Consider the following 15,928-nt stretch of genomic DNA (forward strand, 5'->3'; position numbering starts at 1 on the left):
TCAAGTACTGTAGAGAAGCGACTCTCTTTCTCTCTCTTAACCATACCTGTCTGCTCCTGCATAACCAGTCTGACTAGAATTTTTGCCTCTCACATGACCTCTGATTTGGAAGTGTAAACCCAGACAGCAACACAGTGGAGTGCCCCCTCCTTGCACCTTGCACTTCCTGGTACTGGTGGTACAGTACCTCCCAGTCACCTCCCTCCCTCTCGCTATACACAACACACTAGAAAGGGCATGGAGGTCCATTCAAAAGTCCTTTCAAATAGGAGTGCTAATCAAAGTTGCCGTTTCCATTTCAAAAACAGTGTTAACTGGTTTTATTGCATGCCAATAACATATGGATATAGGCCAAGATGATATTGTATGATTATATTAGGATATTGACTAATTTAAAATGAATTGTTATGGTGAAAATAAATAATTGCAATATCAGATTTTGAGTAATTGGTTTTGTAGGAGTAATGCATGACTAATTTACCATTCACTCACCAAGTGGATTGAGAAAGATAATGACCCAATAATAGTGTACCAAGTTGCGATGGGATATTTTGTTTAGGAATCTAGAGGATGAGTATGTGGAAGTGTTGTAGTACTCGAGACCGAGACAGTCCAGCCAAGAGTAACAAAAAAAAAAACGTATAATTATCAGGCTCTGTTCAGTCAATGCGTAAAACCAACCTTTATTTTGACAGCTAGTCCTGCTGAGACCATGGTCTCTTTTACAAATGAGTCCTGTATCAAACATACACATCAATACATATTAATACACGAAAAGTAAAACACAATCATATAAAACAAACACATTTTTTCAGTAAAAGGGTCCTCTATCAGCCTTCTGAATTGCCATAGAGGCATTTACCTAATTCAGTGGAGATCGATGGGATCTCCAGAGTTAACCATCCCTGATGCTCTTAGACCAGCGTCCGGTAGCTTGTACATCTGTGGAAGTTTACGCAAGAGGGCTTTATAAACAAAAAACAATGATCTACAAGACTTCAAAGAGGGCCAGCCTACATTCTGATACAGAAAGCAATGACGTGTACTGAAGCTTTTGGCCATAATAAAGCATAGGCCTAGGCAAAATAGAAAAGGGTTAACCCAGATTAGTCATTGGTGTGAGAGCACACTTGTGTTGTTTTTTTTGCATGCTGATTTCACCTGCTCGTCAAACATCTCTTTACAAAATCAAGGGAATTAATATGGAGTTGGTTCCCCTTTGCTGCTATAACAGCCTCCACTCTTCTGTGAAGGCTTTCCACTAGATGTTGGAACATTGCTGCGGGGACTTGCTTCCATTCAGCGACAAGAGCATTAGTGAGGTCGGGCACTGATGTTGGGCAATTAGGCCTGGCTCGCAGCTGGCGATCCAATTCATCCCAAAGATGTTCGATGGGGTTGAGGTCAAGGCTCTGTGCAGGCCAGTCAAGTTCTTCCACACTGATCTCGACAAACCATTTCTGTATGGACCTTGCTTTGAACGGGGGCATTGTCATGCTGAAACAGGAAAGGGCCTTCCCCAAACTGTTGCCACAAAGTTGGAAGCACAGAATCGTCTAGAATGTCATTGTATGCTGTAGCGTTAAGATTTCCCTTCACTGGAACTAAGGGGCCTAGCCCAAACCATGAAAAACAGCCCCAGAATATTATTCCTCCTCCACCTAACTTTACAGTTGGCACTATGCATTGCAGCATTCTTCTGGCATCCACCAAACCCAGATTCATCCATCAGACTGCCAGATGGTGAAGCGTGATTAATCACTAAAGACAACTCGTGTCCACTGCTCCAGAGCTTTACACCACTCCAGCCAACGCTTGACATTGCGCGTGGTGATCTTAGGCTTGTGTGTGGCTGCTTGGCCATGGAAACCCATTTCACGAGCTCCCAACGAACAGTTCTTGTGCTGACGTTGCTTCCAGAGGCCGTTTGGAACTCGGTAGTGAGTGTTGCAACCGAGGACAGACGATTTTTACGCGCTACGCGCTTCGGCACTCGCCGGTCCTGTTCTGTGAGCTTGTGTGGCCTACCACTTTGCAGCTGAGCCATTATTGCTCCTAGACGTTTCCACTTCACAATAACAGCACTTACAGTTGACCGGGGCAGTTCCTGCTGGGCAGAAATTTGACAAACTGACTTGTTGGAAAGGTGGCATTCTATGACGGTGCCACGTTGAAAGTCACTGAGCTATTCGCTATGGGCCATTCTACTGCCAAAGTTTGTCTATGGAGATTGCATGGCAGTGTGCTAGATTTTATACACCTGTCAGAAACGGGAGTGACTGAATATCCGAATACACACGTTTAAGGGGTGTCCACATACTTTTGGCCATGTAGTGTATGTCCAATTGAATGGTGCTGGACAGCAGAACCATGATTTGATTTAAAAAAATATATATATATATATATTAGAACCAGTACAGTATCGTTCAATATGTTGAGATTAAACATACAACACCACCCTCTGCTGCCTCTTTTCGAACAACCATATTTTCTTTCATGCGCTCCATCATGGCGTCATCAACGAGCGACAAAATCCATTGAACGTAAAACTTCCCGGAAGTAATTTTTGTAAACACACGTTTGCATTTTGTTACGCTATTGTGGCATGCAATTTACTATTTTCTAAACTATGCCGAAACTCTTTGAGATAACATTTACAGACAAATCTAATACGGGAGGATTTTGGTCTGCCATTGATGTTTGGATAAAGAAACCACACGTTGTGAACAAACGTCTTTGTGGAGTCAAAGAGACACAGAGTAAGAATGTTGGCGTTGAAGAACTTGGAAACATTCTGCTAACTCATGGAAGTGATACTTCAGAGTCCAAGGATGTTCTTACTTTCTTGAATAGTGGCGTTGAACTCGAACATGACAAGGAGAGATTGTGGTCTTTTTGTGTGAGGACATTCATTCCTAAAGTAAACTGTTATGGCACAACTGTACATAAAGATATTATACTCAAAGGTAAGCGTTAATGACATTAAGTTGATGTTTAAGCTGCTTATCATTGAGTTGTACGCAACACATATATTTGAATACACTTTGATGTGTGAAAGTGTCCTGTGTGTTATTTTTTACTCAACATTTTCAGACTTTAACACTCAAAGAGTAAGCTTCTTACCAGTTGAAGAAAGTGAGGAAGGCACTGCCTCTTTACGGAAGAACAACATCTATCAGATACATCTCCTCTCTGTGAAGAGTGATGAATGGTGAGTGTTTCCATGTTTAACCTCTGTGTCCGCTTCTTCACCCATCCTTCCGTTGATCCAGTAATGCATGGACGCATTGGATAGTGTTTGCATTGGTTTGCTCTGTAAATCTAATCTCCAGGACACTAGAGTTACATCTCATGCGGCCTGATGACTGGTTCAGTGACGGGGTGGCCTACCCCAAACTGCCCTGGCTCGGTGGGGAGCTCCTGCCCAAACTGGTGCGCTGGGCCACGGAGAGTAAGACCAGTGAGTTCAAGAGCACCCTGTCCCTCCTGCCTGTAGAGAAGTACAGCATCATGTACCAACAGCTGAAAGACAAGTACAAGGAGATGGTCAAGGTATGGTCAATGTATGGTTAATATGGTCACGGTGTGGACAATGCATGGCCAGTGTATGGTTAATATGGTCAAGGTATGGTTAATAGTTCATGGTCAAGGACTTGTCTTTAATAGTATAGATTTGTCACAACAGTCCTGAATGCATTAATATATTTGTCTTTGTGTAGGTATGGCCTGAAGTGACGGATCCAGAGAAGTTTGTCTTTGAAGATGTTGCCATCGCTACCTATCTTTTGGTAGGTCTCTTCTGTACATGGACAGTAACTACAATGTATTTGACGGAATGCTAATATGAGTAAAATGCCAACTCTAATGACAATAACATCATTGTCTATTAATGCACAGGTCCTATGGGGCGAGGAGCGAGCAGAGAAGGGTCTGACCGTCAAACAGTCCTTTGTGGATCTTGGTTGTGGAAATGGTCTCCTGGTTCACATTCTAAGCAATGAAGGGGTATGTGTGATAAACACTACACTAGGTTCACCAGAACACGGTTACATAATATAACCTGATATTCCCTGGTACTGAACAGGGCCCATAGTGCACCATATATGGAATAGGGTCCCAATTGGGACGCAGACTTAATCTGTGCCAATTCCAGGCCAATGTTCCATTTAATCAGTGATGTGATTTAACGTCCAATCAAAACGCTGGATATCCGTAATTGAAATTACACACGGGGTAGGTGGAAAGTGTGTTACTATACCCTATGTTCATTTGATGAAGTGATTAAGGACTGACCGTCATGCCTACTTGTGTTTCAGCACCCTGGAAAGGGCATCGACGTGAGGAAAAGGAAGATCTGGGATATGTACGGCCCCCAAACACATCTAGAGGTGAGGATGGGCTATGTGAAACTCTATTTTAGGATAGTGTTTTTTTTTTCTCAGCCTACATCAACTACTTGATTTAGGGGTGTATATACTGCACAAGAACAACAGTTCACCTGACACAAGACTGAATCCAAACATTACACTGGACAGTACTCTTGATACATTCAGTATCATAATAGGAATATTCATAAACATTTTAGGTGCAAGAAAAAAACGATTGGTTGGTTGTTTTACGTAATCCAAAACTGTTCCATTATAAATCGCAATGTGGGTCAGATGAGCAGTATTTTAATGCTTATTCTTTTGCCAACATGGCTAGCTAAGTTGTAAAATACAAACTTACAGTGTTTGGGTTTGAAAAGGTACTTCAGACAAACATATTGTAATTTTGGTGAGTCATGAGTCCATTCAAGTCCGTGCTCTGCGGCAAATTTTCTTCATAATAAGACAAACAGGCTCATTCTGTTCAGGACAACCCAGGGAATAACGCATGTCATCCTTGTTTCAAGTTTTAATGTCACGTGCACAAGTACAGTGAAATGCCTTTCTTGCAAGCTCCAAACCCAACAATGCAGTAATCAATGTCAATGTAGCACAAAAATTATATAATTTAGAACAAAAACACAGGAGAAATAAAATAAGAAATAAGACGAACACAAGAAAGTAAGAAGCTATATACAGGGTCAGTTCCAATACCATATTTACAATGTGCAGGGATACTTGAGTGATAGAGGTAGATACAGTGCCTTCAGAAAGTACTCAAGCCCCTTGACATTTGGAAAGGCACACACCTGTCTATATAAGGTCCCACAGTTGACGATGCATGTCAGAGCAAAAACCAAGCCATGAGGTCAAAGGAATTGTCCGTAGAGCTCCGAGACAGGATTGTGTCGAGGCACAGATCTGGGGAAGGGTACTAAAAAATATCTACAGCATTGAAGGTCCCCAAGAACACAGTGGCCTCCATCATTCTTAAATGGAAGTAGTTTAGAACCACCAAGACTCTTCCTAGAGCTGTCCGCTCAGCCAAACTGAGCAATCTGGGGAGAAGGGCCTTGGTCAGGGAGGTGACCAAGAACCCAATGGTCACTCTGACTGAGCTCTAGAGTTCCTCTGTGGAGATGGGAGAACCTTCCAGAAGGACAACCATCTCATGGTGGTGGCAGCATCTTGCTGTGGGGATGTTTTTCAGCGGCAGGGACTGGGATCGAGGTAAAGATGAACGGAGCAAAGTACAGAGATATCCTTGGTGAAAACCTGCTCAGGACCTCAGACTGGGGCGAAGGTTCACCTTCCAACAGGATAACGACCCTAAGTACACGGCCAAGACAATGAAGGAGTGGCTTCGGGACAAGTATCTGAATTTCCTTGTGTGGCCCAGCCAGAGCCTGGACTTGAACCCGATCGAACATATCTGGAGAGACCTGCAAATAGCTGTGCAGCGACGCTCCCCATCCAACTTGAAAGAGCTTGAGGGGATCTGCCGAGATGACTGGGAGAAACTCCCAAAATACAGGTGTGCCAAGCTTGTAGCGTCATACCCAAGAAGACTCGATGCTGTAATCGCTGCCAAAGGTGCTTCAACAAAGTACTGAGTAAAGGGTCTGAATACTTACTGAACTTAATGTACATCCACTGCATTCCAATCAATGACAATCTACCATTTTCAACCCGTTTACAGGATGACAGGGACTCTTAGTGGAAAGGGTTCATAGCTGCCTCAATCAACTTAATTGAGGGCTTTGTGGATATTTTGTATTCCCATTTTTTTGAAAGCAAACAACTACTGCAGTATTTAAAATATTTATGAATACCAGATTAATTCGCAAGATATGTAGGTATTAAATGAACTATTTGGTTCACCTTGTCATATTACTTCATTTGAAAATCACGTGTCGTCTAAACCACAATAGATACACATGGAATTGCACATGGGGTTGCGGGGAACCCCACACGTTGTTAGACACGCTCTGCTGTGCTGTTCTTTCCCGTTGCCGCACGGCTTCAATGTTTCATCAGAAGACAAGCTGCTGAATGTTCCCTTGCATCTATTATTCACTGTGTGTAGACCAGGCAGGAAGTAGCTAGGCGAGGTAGTTGTTCCCATAGGGACTCAATGTACTTTTAGCTAACGGCTCGGGGTTCTTTCTGGTATCCTTATTGTCGGTGATGGGATATGATGGGTGTATAGAACATGGAAGTGGTCTCCAACACCGAAAGGGGTTTTCCTTGTCATTTTTTGTGTTTTCCTTTCAAGTAGTTTCCTTAGTTGTTCCTTAGTTTTTGCCTGAAATCACTTATTTACTTTTATTGTTGTTGTTTAAAAGTATAAAACCAGTTATTTCTCTAGTCCATACATGGCAAGAGGCACAAAATGTTGCTATGAAAAGTATTTTTCTGAATTTGTAACCTCATCCAACTTTGTATTTCAGACCACCCTTCTTCATACCCACTCAGACACTAAATGAGCTGAGATAACAATCACATTAAACATTATCCTCCTTCAATATTAAAAGTTGGTAACAGAGTTGTTATTTCGCGACAGAAAGCGGCTGGGGGTGTCATAAGCCATTTGTCATTCAAAAATGATTAATGAAAAAAAATCTAATTACTGTCGGCGGTGCTTCTCTCTGATCTAAAGAAGCCTGTTGTGCTTTTGGTCGGGGGCCTTTTTTTCTATTCCAGGAAACGGCAATCACTCCCAGTGATGGCTTCTTATTCCCGGGCACAGACTGGCTGATTGGAAACCACTCGGACGAGCTCACACCGTGGATCCCCGTTATAGCGGCCAGGCAAGTCATCAGCAGAAACAATTTGGCTTAGCCGCCTCAAGTGGCAACTGATCTCTTGAATTTGAAATCATGTTTTTTTCATGAGTTGGGAAGGGGGAATGGCGGTGTGTTGGTGTGTCTTATGCGGCAGCCACCTGGTGGCAGTGTTGAGCTTGGCTCTAACTTTGCATTGACTCTCCTGTTCTGGTTTGAACGCTCCAACAACCTCCATAGATTTTAAATTGTCCTCATCTCCTGCCTTAAACTCAATTTTTTTTCACCCCACTTTGAGTCAGTTGTACTTACATTCGTTGTACTTGTGGTATTTTCTCACCTCTATGCTGCCTGCTATCTGTGGTTAGGGTTCCCTTAAAAAATAGGTTCCATCATATCTCATTTAAACTCACCTGGATGAATTAAGGATGAATAGACAAGTATAAAGTACATTGATAACTGTGACCAGACCACATGGTTTTGATGTGTAATTTCGGTCACTTTCCTCCCACTTTAGGTCATCCTTCTCCTGCCGGTATTTTGTCCTGCCGTGCTGCTTCTTTGACTTCTATGGTAAGTACCAGCGGAGACACTGTAAGAAGTCCCAGTATAAGGAATACATTGACTTCATCTCTGAGGTCAGCACAGCCTGTGGGTTCAACACAGAGGAGGACTGCCTGAGAATCCCCTCCACAAAGCGGGTATGCTAATGCTAACAATGACACTTGAACACACAGTACACGCTAACATGTTAATGAAAACCAGTCATGTTGTTTTAATCTAACCCCTTGCTCTACAGGTGTGTCTGGTAGGAAAGTCGAGGAGCTACCAGCTGTTGGGTGAGCCGCAGGCGGAGGAGTGGAGAGACAAGTATATACAGGGTCGTCAGACCTGCTCCGGGGTCACAGTTCGAGAGTCAAACGCCGAGGGTGAAGCCGAGCACCACCACGACCACTCAGAGACTGACAGGATCCACGGCACCAACTGGGGAGCTGGATTCCAGCCCCGAGAGAGGATCGAGACAGTGCGGAACTGTGCCGCCCTTCCCCGGGACTTTGTAGATGGTATAGTCCTACGTGTGGCCACCTCTCTGCTGGGGTTGACCAAGGACGAAGGTGGGGATGTCCCCGGCACCTGGAACACAGGAGGTAAGAGAATGGGCCTTTAATAGCTAAACTGTCATTCAAATCACAAGGTAATCTCTCCCTCAAAATACAATAAAGTCTCACTCAGTCTGCATTTACATGAGCTGTAATTGAGGTCATAACAGGTTTAGGAAAACGGAACATGAAGTACTTATCTGATCTTGGATTTATTACTCTTATGGAGTGTATTGGATTTATGTACTGTGTACTACATGATGTATTGTTGATTCAGTGGAATTCAGGATGATCGGGTGTGTGCAGGAACTCAATGTTGGTGGGCCATCATGCCCTTAACCCACCCCACCTCTTTCTGTATCTCTACCTCTTCCTGTCTATCGCTCCCTCTCAGCACCAATAGGAAAGCCCCTGGTGGCGCAGCACAACCCTGCTTTGAACCCTGTCAGCGTTTCATCCTCCGCCATTCTGCACCACATTCACACACTGCCCCCATCTCTCTTTTATCAACCTTTTCCGGACTTTCCCCTCATCCTTCACACACACACACACACACACACACACACACACACACACACACACACACACACACACACCCCCTGTACGATGGATGAGATAAGAAGATGAAGTCTAGTCAGAGAAAAAAAGGGAGGGAGAGAAAAAGAGGGGAAGAGACAGAGCCTGTAATCCAGGATGGAGATGACTGGATGAATAATGCACTCTGGCTCATCTTTTATGCATGAGTCTGTATTTGTGTTGAGGTATTTCTACCAGTTACTTTATGGCGCTGCTCTGAAAAGAGGGAGGGTTAGCGGGGGTTAAGGCGGGGTAGCTTGCATGGACAGTGGCTAGCTCCCGGGTTTCAATGTGCCATTTTAGATGGCAAAGCAAAGTGCTGCTATTAAAAGTGGAACTGACAGCGTTTTAACTACTTTGCAAATATTAAACAAACAGACAATCATAATATCAGTAACAAATATCATATTCCCAGTTTATGCTTCAAAACCATTTGACTCAAAATTCCATGACAGACAGTAAGACATTGTTGACATAATCGATGTATGCAGTTCAATGCATGATTAATATAATTCACCAATACATTTCTTGGTAGTCCAAAAAATATTGCTATCAGGTTGTAAATCATAGCTGGCCTGGTACATTGTTTGCTGCCTCCACCCATTTGGGATGCGCTGTTTCAGTTTCCATGACTCAATATCTTGAACAAAAATGGAAGACTAACTAAGGCTGGAAATGTCAAAACAATCAAACTTAGAAAGGGCAATGATCACAAGTCAGTCGTAACGTGGCTAATAGGTTAGCGCGCCCGTGTCAATACATAAGGCCCGCGGGCCGAATAGGACACACAAGCGAATATAAATGAGTCAACAGTTGAGTCATCTACTAATTAGAGCCTGACGTGTTCGCATCGGTGAATTCAACTTCAACATACTATGCACATCTGCAAGCAAAGGCTGGACAAATGTTATTTATCTCTTTTGGCCGAGGGGGTGTGGTATATGGCCAACATAACACGTCTAAGGGCTGTTCTTATGCACAGCTCAATGGGAAGTGCCTGGATACAGCCCTTAGCCTTGGCCATATATCACAAACCCCCGAGGTGCCTTATTGCTATTATAAACTGGCTACCAACGTAATTACATGCTGACCAGAACGGACACGTCGCGTGCACGAGCGTCGCAAAATAAATTTAGAAATCCATGTTATTCAATTATTGCACCCACACTGCTCACGAGCGTCTGCGATGCCAAGGGCTAAAATAGAACTCCTTTCTATTTCTGACGCAGATCGCGCTGAAAGTCCTGCCTCGCCCATCTCCTTATTGGTTTATTAGAAGCAGGTACCCACGTGCCATCTCCTCATTGGTTATACCCACGTGGGTGATTGAAAGACGAAATGTTTTGCCGTGGTAAAAGTGTAGATGCCAATCACCATATAAGTTCAAAGATTATGTTATTGGTTAATGACGCTATTAATGATGTTATTGGTTCAGAGTTTGTTTTGATATTTTAACCTGCGTGTGTAACAGTGTAGGTTCCGTCCCTCTCTTCGCCCCAACCCGGGCTCGAACCAGGGACCCTTGCACACATCAACAACTGACACCCACAAAGCATCGTTACCCATCGCGCCACAAAAGCTGCGGCCCTTGCAACGCAAACCCTACTTCAAATCTCAGAGCGAGTGACGTCACTGATTGAAACGCTATTAGCGCGCACCACCGCCAACTAACTAGCCATTTCACATCGGTTACACGTGTCGTGATCGTGTTTGGTGTAGGGGGACAAAATAAATGTATGCACGATAGCTCACGATGGCGCACAAGCGCAGCCGGTTTGGGTTCCGTGTTAGAGCAGTGAAAATAAGTGTTTTGCCATACCCATGGTATACCCTGATATACCACGGCTTTCAGCCAATCAGCATTCAGGGAACCACCCAGTTTATTACAGACCATATACCACATGTATGACAAAACATTTATTTTTACTGCTCTAATTATTTTTGCTGACCAGTTTATAATAGCAATAAGGCACCTTGGGTGTTTGTGGTATATTGCGAATATACCACAGCTGAGGGCTCTATCCAGGCACTCCGCGTTGCGCCGTGAATAAGAACAGCTCTTAGACGTGTTATATTGGCTGTATATCACACCCCCTCGGGCCTTTTTGCTTAAATATATCATCCTATGTACACAAGTGGACATTATAAAGGCCCATGTTTTTTCAAATAAAACAATGGGCTGCTAATTTTGTGAGCTGATTGAGTTTGACACCCCTGGGCTAGCGTTTCTATTTATGTAGCTAGCTATTTATTTAGCAGCTAAAAACATGGAGCCTAACGTTAGCTAGCTAGCTGCTGGGAGGAGTGGCTGAGTGACCAACTTTTCCCCCTCATATTGTTTTTAGGTGGCTACAGCTAAAGAGTCAGGTGTCATTTGGTTAGCTAGTAAGAAATGTGAATTGCTTTGTTAGCTAACTACGCTAACTACGCTAACTGAACTTGAACGACTTATCTACAGTTGGTATATCTCTTCGTTGTCAATCAAATGTATTTAGCATCAATCAAATTGGCCGGGCTGGAAGGCAAGTTCCTATTCAGTTGTCAAAATGTGGCTTGGGGCAAGCTGCAGAAGGATGAGCAGGCTACTATTCCCTATCGTTTGTCAGTTCAATTTTGACGGCCAACTAGCTGAAAAAGTTAGAGTTTATCTGATGTTCCCTCGTTAGATTTTAGCTCATCTCGCTCTGGCTAGCATTACTTGTTGATCTTGTTAATGTGCATAAGCAACTGAGGGAGAGAGAACCATGAAAAGGGTAGGCTGTTTGATCAAAATGTTTCCCAAATGTAAGAGGACTCCCTTGGTATTTAAATATTTGTAGAAATCCATTCAGGTGTATTTTATGGCCTTTGGCGAATGTGTTTTAATGATCTAAAGTCACGCTGTTGCTATAGCCTGTAAACACACAGTTCAGTTCAAAGTGAATGATGGCAGGCCAGTGTGTAGCTCTGATTGACTATGGTGCACCATAGTCAATCAAGATGTTTTTTTTAAGGTTATATTTACCACAGTGCCTATTAATTGGCCAAACGCACGGCCGCTTTCCCACTCTATATTGCTATAGAATTTTCAGATGCCCTAATATTCTATGAATGTATTAAAACGTGAAAGTGACCATATCTAAGTGCTCGCTTGTCAGAAAATGTAAAAAAAAAAAAAAAAAAGACAAAAAGAAGAAAGGTTTAATTCCTCCTGTGGGTGTATTTGAAAAGATTTTGCTAAGATTTCATGTTGCTAAAACGCTGTGAGTTCCACTTTAAGTATTCACTATTTTAGCATACAGGATTAAATGCAGGGTAAAAACAATTCCTCAATGGTTTTTGAGCATTTCTCTTTCCACTTATAGAACAGCACTAAATAAATACTTGCTAACCCGCAATCGATGTTATGTTAGCTGAGCATCTAGCTAGGAGCCATTTAATACACTCAGTAATACGATGTCACCTAGCTGAGTGTACCTTTTTAAGCCCACAGCATTACACAAACACACTATCTATGGACAATCCATGAATAACGCTTTGGGAGGCCAGTCCAGGTCCAAACTGAATCCACATTGTCAATAGCCCCACTTATCCCATTAATCTCTATTAGCATTGTAGGCCCAAGTCTCTTAAGGGCAGCTGTAAATGTAGTATTAATCTTATATTAAGGCCCTGGGCCCCCTGGCGTCTCTGCTCTGACTGCTCTTTGCTGCCCTCTGTTCACACATACGTTGGCATACTATCCCTAGCTACTGTGCCAGGTTGCAAACAAAACTTGAGTGTCTTGAATTGTTACGTAATGTGGTACAGTACTAAAACCATAATCTCTATGTAATCTAAGTAGTTTATGTATAATGTCTTTGTATACAAAACCAACAGAACAGTTTTGAAGTTGATAATCAAGAGTGGAGGGGTCTTGATTGATTGGCAAGTATTGCGCTGTAATTTGTTAGCAAGGCTTTGCCACAGCAGAAAAATGACAATGGGTGCCACGCCAACTCTTTCTGATATAATATGATGTAACAAAAATAAAATAACAAGGAGCATGAGGGAAGGGAACCAAAGGTAGAATTGCACTCCCGTATTCCAAAGAGAGAAGATTGTCATTTATATCAACCAAAGGTCAACACAGATTGAATTATCCATGGAGAAGGGGAAAGCAAAGACAGAAATACCTTAATTTCCATGAAATGGAACTTTAAAGATTGGCTAGCTGCTCTGCTGCAAACTGAAATGTGAATTTATATCTCGGATTACAAATATTGTGGAAACACCTAGACTTTTTGGCCATGTATATACATTATCTAATACCCATGGGGAATGGGTTCGTTTTAATATCTCCCTCAGTGAGGAAATGGTGGTGGTGGGAAATAACAGACAACAATGTCTCAGGATTTATTTTAAAATGGCTGCTGGGAACTGTCCTGGCAAAAATGTCCTCTGTTATTATGATTTTAATTGACTTCACAGCTCTGACGGTCTGACACCTTAGACGAACTGTCTGAGAGAATAAGTTATTTTCTGAGGTTCTAATTTATCACAACTCCCTTGTTGTCTCTGTTTGCTTTCCAAATGGGACCCTATTCCCTTTGTAGTGCATAGGGTGCCATTTGGGACTCAGACTTGGTTTCATCCCAAAAGTCACTCCTACCCACCCAAGTCCTTTTCCTACAACGCCAATGTCATGTTCATCACAACCCCATCATCTCCTATGGCTTTCTCGTCCCTTTGTCCCAGTCCTCCATTATTGAACCCTTAACCACCCTCCTCTTCTCCTTTTTCATTCCAAATTGCACTCTTGGCTCTCTCCTCTCCAGGCAGGCTGTCTGTGAGAGAGGTGGCTGAGTTGTTAGAGCAGGAGACTCTGCAGGTCCTGAAGAAAGAATGTGGCGGTCTGCAGACCCTGCTCAAGAACAACCACCAGGTCTTCAGAGGTACGCGCAGTACAAACTCTGCATCCACACACTCCTCTCAAAGAAGATTGAGCTCCAAATGTGTCTAACCAGAGCGATGGCACCTATTCCCTATATAGTGCACTACTTTTGGACCAGGGCCCAAAGGGTTAGGGTAGGGATGTTTGGGATGCTGCCATAGATGTATATACATTAGATACTATGTGGAGATCTGCTGTGTCTATTTCGGCACCAAACATCACATGTAAATAGCGTTCTTAATTGGATGCTCACTATAAGGTTGATTATTTTGGAACTTTTGGTTCTAACATGATGGCTATTAAGTTTGCTGAACTGTATATCATTGGCTCTGGGTCTGCATACATTAATCATACTGAAGCAATCCAGGGCTTATTGGAATGCCACATACAGATATGAAATGCTTGAAAAAGTCGATGGAATCATTCCCGTTCTCAGCTTGAAGGAATTTGCACTCAGCATGAAGGAATTAGCATTTTGCAATCTCTCTTAAGGCTTGCTTCTTTAACCTGATTACAACAGGCCTGGAAAATACCTAGTCAGTACAAGAAATACGTTTTGTACTAAATTCCCCCCTCTCCTCCACTCTTCTCTCCCTCAGTGGAAGGTGGTATGGTCCATATCCGGGACTGGCGGGTACAGGCCCAGAGGCCTAGAGGGCTGCAGGGTACCAGGGCTGATTCTAAGCGGAAGCACCTAATCTCTGGTGCCCTGAAGACCCGGGCCTGCTGGTTCCACGTCCACCACCCTCACGGATGCCCACTGCAGGCCGAGGAGTGTGCCTTCGCCCATGGCCCAGACGATCTCCGACCTTCCACCAGACCACTCAAGAAAATGAAGTACTCCAACTGAACACTCAATTCAGTTTGGACCATTATTGCAATGCTTTATTTCAATTGTACTAGTTTTTTTGTAGTTTTTTTTAGATGTGGAGTTGATGCTGTGATATGATGCTATAAGAATAGCTGTGACTGTCAGTCATACATACATACATACATACATACATACATACATACATACATACATACACACACACATACATACATACATACATACATACATACATACATACATACATACATACATACATACATACATACATACATACATACATACATACATACATACATACATATAGTGCGGTCCAAAATTATTGACACCCTTGATAAGGATAATTAAAATACCCAGCTATATTGTAAGTGAAAAAAATGAGGAAAGAGATTTTGTTTAACAGTAATACTTTATTTTCTCAAAAGGTAGGGGTTGAAATTATTGACATCTCTAAAGATTGTTATAAATAAAGTAGTCAAAAGTTTAGTATTTGGTCCCATAATCCTAGCACGCAATGACTACATCAAGCTTGTGACTCTACAAACGTGTTGGATGCGTTTACAGTTAGCTTTGGTTGTGTTTCAGATTATTTTGTTGCCAATAGAAATGAATGTTAAGTAATGTATTGTGTCATTTTGGAGTCACTTTTATTGTAAATAAGAATCGAATATGGGACTAAATACTAAACATTTGACTACTTTATTGATAAGGATCTTTAGGGGTTTCAATTTTGACCCCTACCTTTTTCCTCTGAGCAATTGTATTAGTATAAAATAATATAATTTGCATTTTTTTTGTTGGATAAAATACAGCTTAGTATTTTAATTATGTATTTTCCACAGTCATTATTGCTCATCTTTATCAGCAGGTGTCAATAATTTCAGACCCCACTGTGCATACATACTTGTGCTTGTAATTAATTCCACATATTGGAATTTTGAGACCTAAATCTGGTTAGATAAGTACATTTTAGTTTTTAGTAGTGGAGCTACTCTGCTATTTGGTTTGCAGATCTCAAATATAACATCTCAAATATAAACAATACTGTCCTATTGTTCTTAATACCACACCTTCATTACTCAACTACATACACAGAGGTGCTTTAAGGTCCAAAACAGAGCACAAGGAAGGACATATTGGCTTAAAAGTGTAAATGTCAGGGCCATGAATTATTTGTTGCGTAGTGTTCATGGGGTGTCCCGTGTGTTGCTCTCTGTGTCCCTGTTTTCCCTCCTGTGTTCCTTTACCACCTGGGATCGTGACCCTGTGGCTCAAAGGTCACATAGAGGCAGTAGAGGGCCGCCCAGAGACCACCATAGGGTCAGGAGCTGGGTCTACTGCAGAGGGGTCTCGGGGGGGGG

At 42.5% G+C, this 15,928-nt stretch overlaps 1 protein-coding gene across 1 annotated transcript; it reads left to right on the forward strand.

Annotated features, from left to right (window-relative positions):
- The first annotated feature begins 2,535 nt into the window (after window positions 1-2,535).
- trmt44 (tRNA methyltransferase 44 homolog) lies at window positions 2,536-15,609 on the forward strand. The gene is made up of 11 exons (XM_014155709.3): window positions 2,536-2,966; window positions 3,094-3,211; window positions 3,333-3,552; window positions 3,720-3,788; window positions 3,898-4,005; window positions 4,317-4,388; window positions 7,071-7,177; window positions 7,668-7,851; window positions 7,950-8,298; window positions 13,623-13,739; window positions 14,338-15,609. Exons 1-11 carry the CDS (start codon window positions 2,630-2,632, stop codon window positions 14,586-14,588), a joined length of 1,932 nt encoding a protein of 643 aa, XP_014011184.1. The 5' UTR covers window positions 2,536-2,629; the 3' UTR covers window positions 14,589-15,609.
- Window positions 15,610-15,928: the final 319 nt, after the last annotated feature.

Source organism: Salmo salar, chromosome 18 (genome assembly GCF_965601325.2).
Source record: "Salmo salar chromosome 18, fSalSal1, whole genome shotgun sequence".
Classification (NCBI taxonomy): domain Eukaryota; kingdom Metazoa; phylum Chordata; class Actinopteri; order Salmoniformes; family Salmonidae; genus Salmo; species Salmo salar.

What these genes read in the sequence shown, in the direction of transcription:
- trmt44 (XM_014155709.3), top strand. Translation starts at nt 2,630, where the DNA reads ATGCCGAAACTCTTTGAGATAACATTTACAGACAAATCTAATACGGGA. An exon ending in CGGCACCTGGAACACAGGAG is followed by an intron (nt 8,299 to 13,622) that starts GTAAGAGAATGG and finishes TCTCCTCTCCAG; the next exon opens with GCAGGCTGTCTGTGAGAGAG. An exon ending in CAACCACCAGGTCTTCAGAG is followed by an intron (nt 13,740 to 14,337) that starts GTACGCGCAGTA and finishes TCTCTCCCTCAG; the next exon opens with TGGAAGGTGGTATGGTCCAT.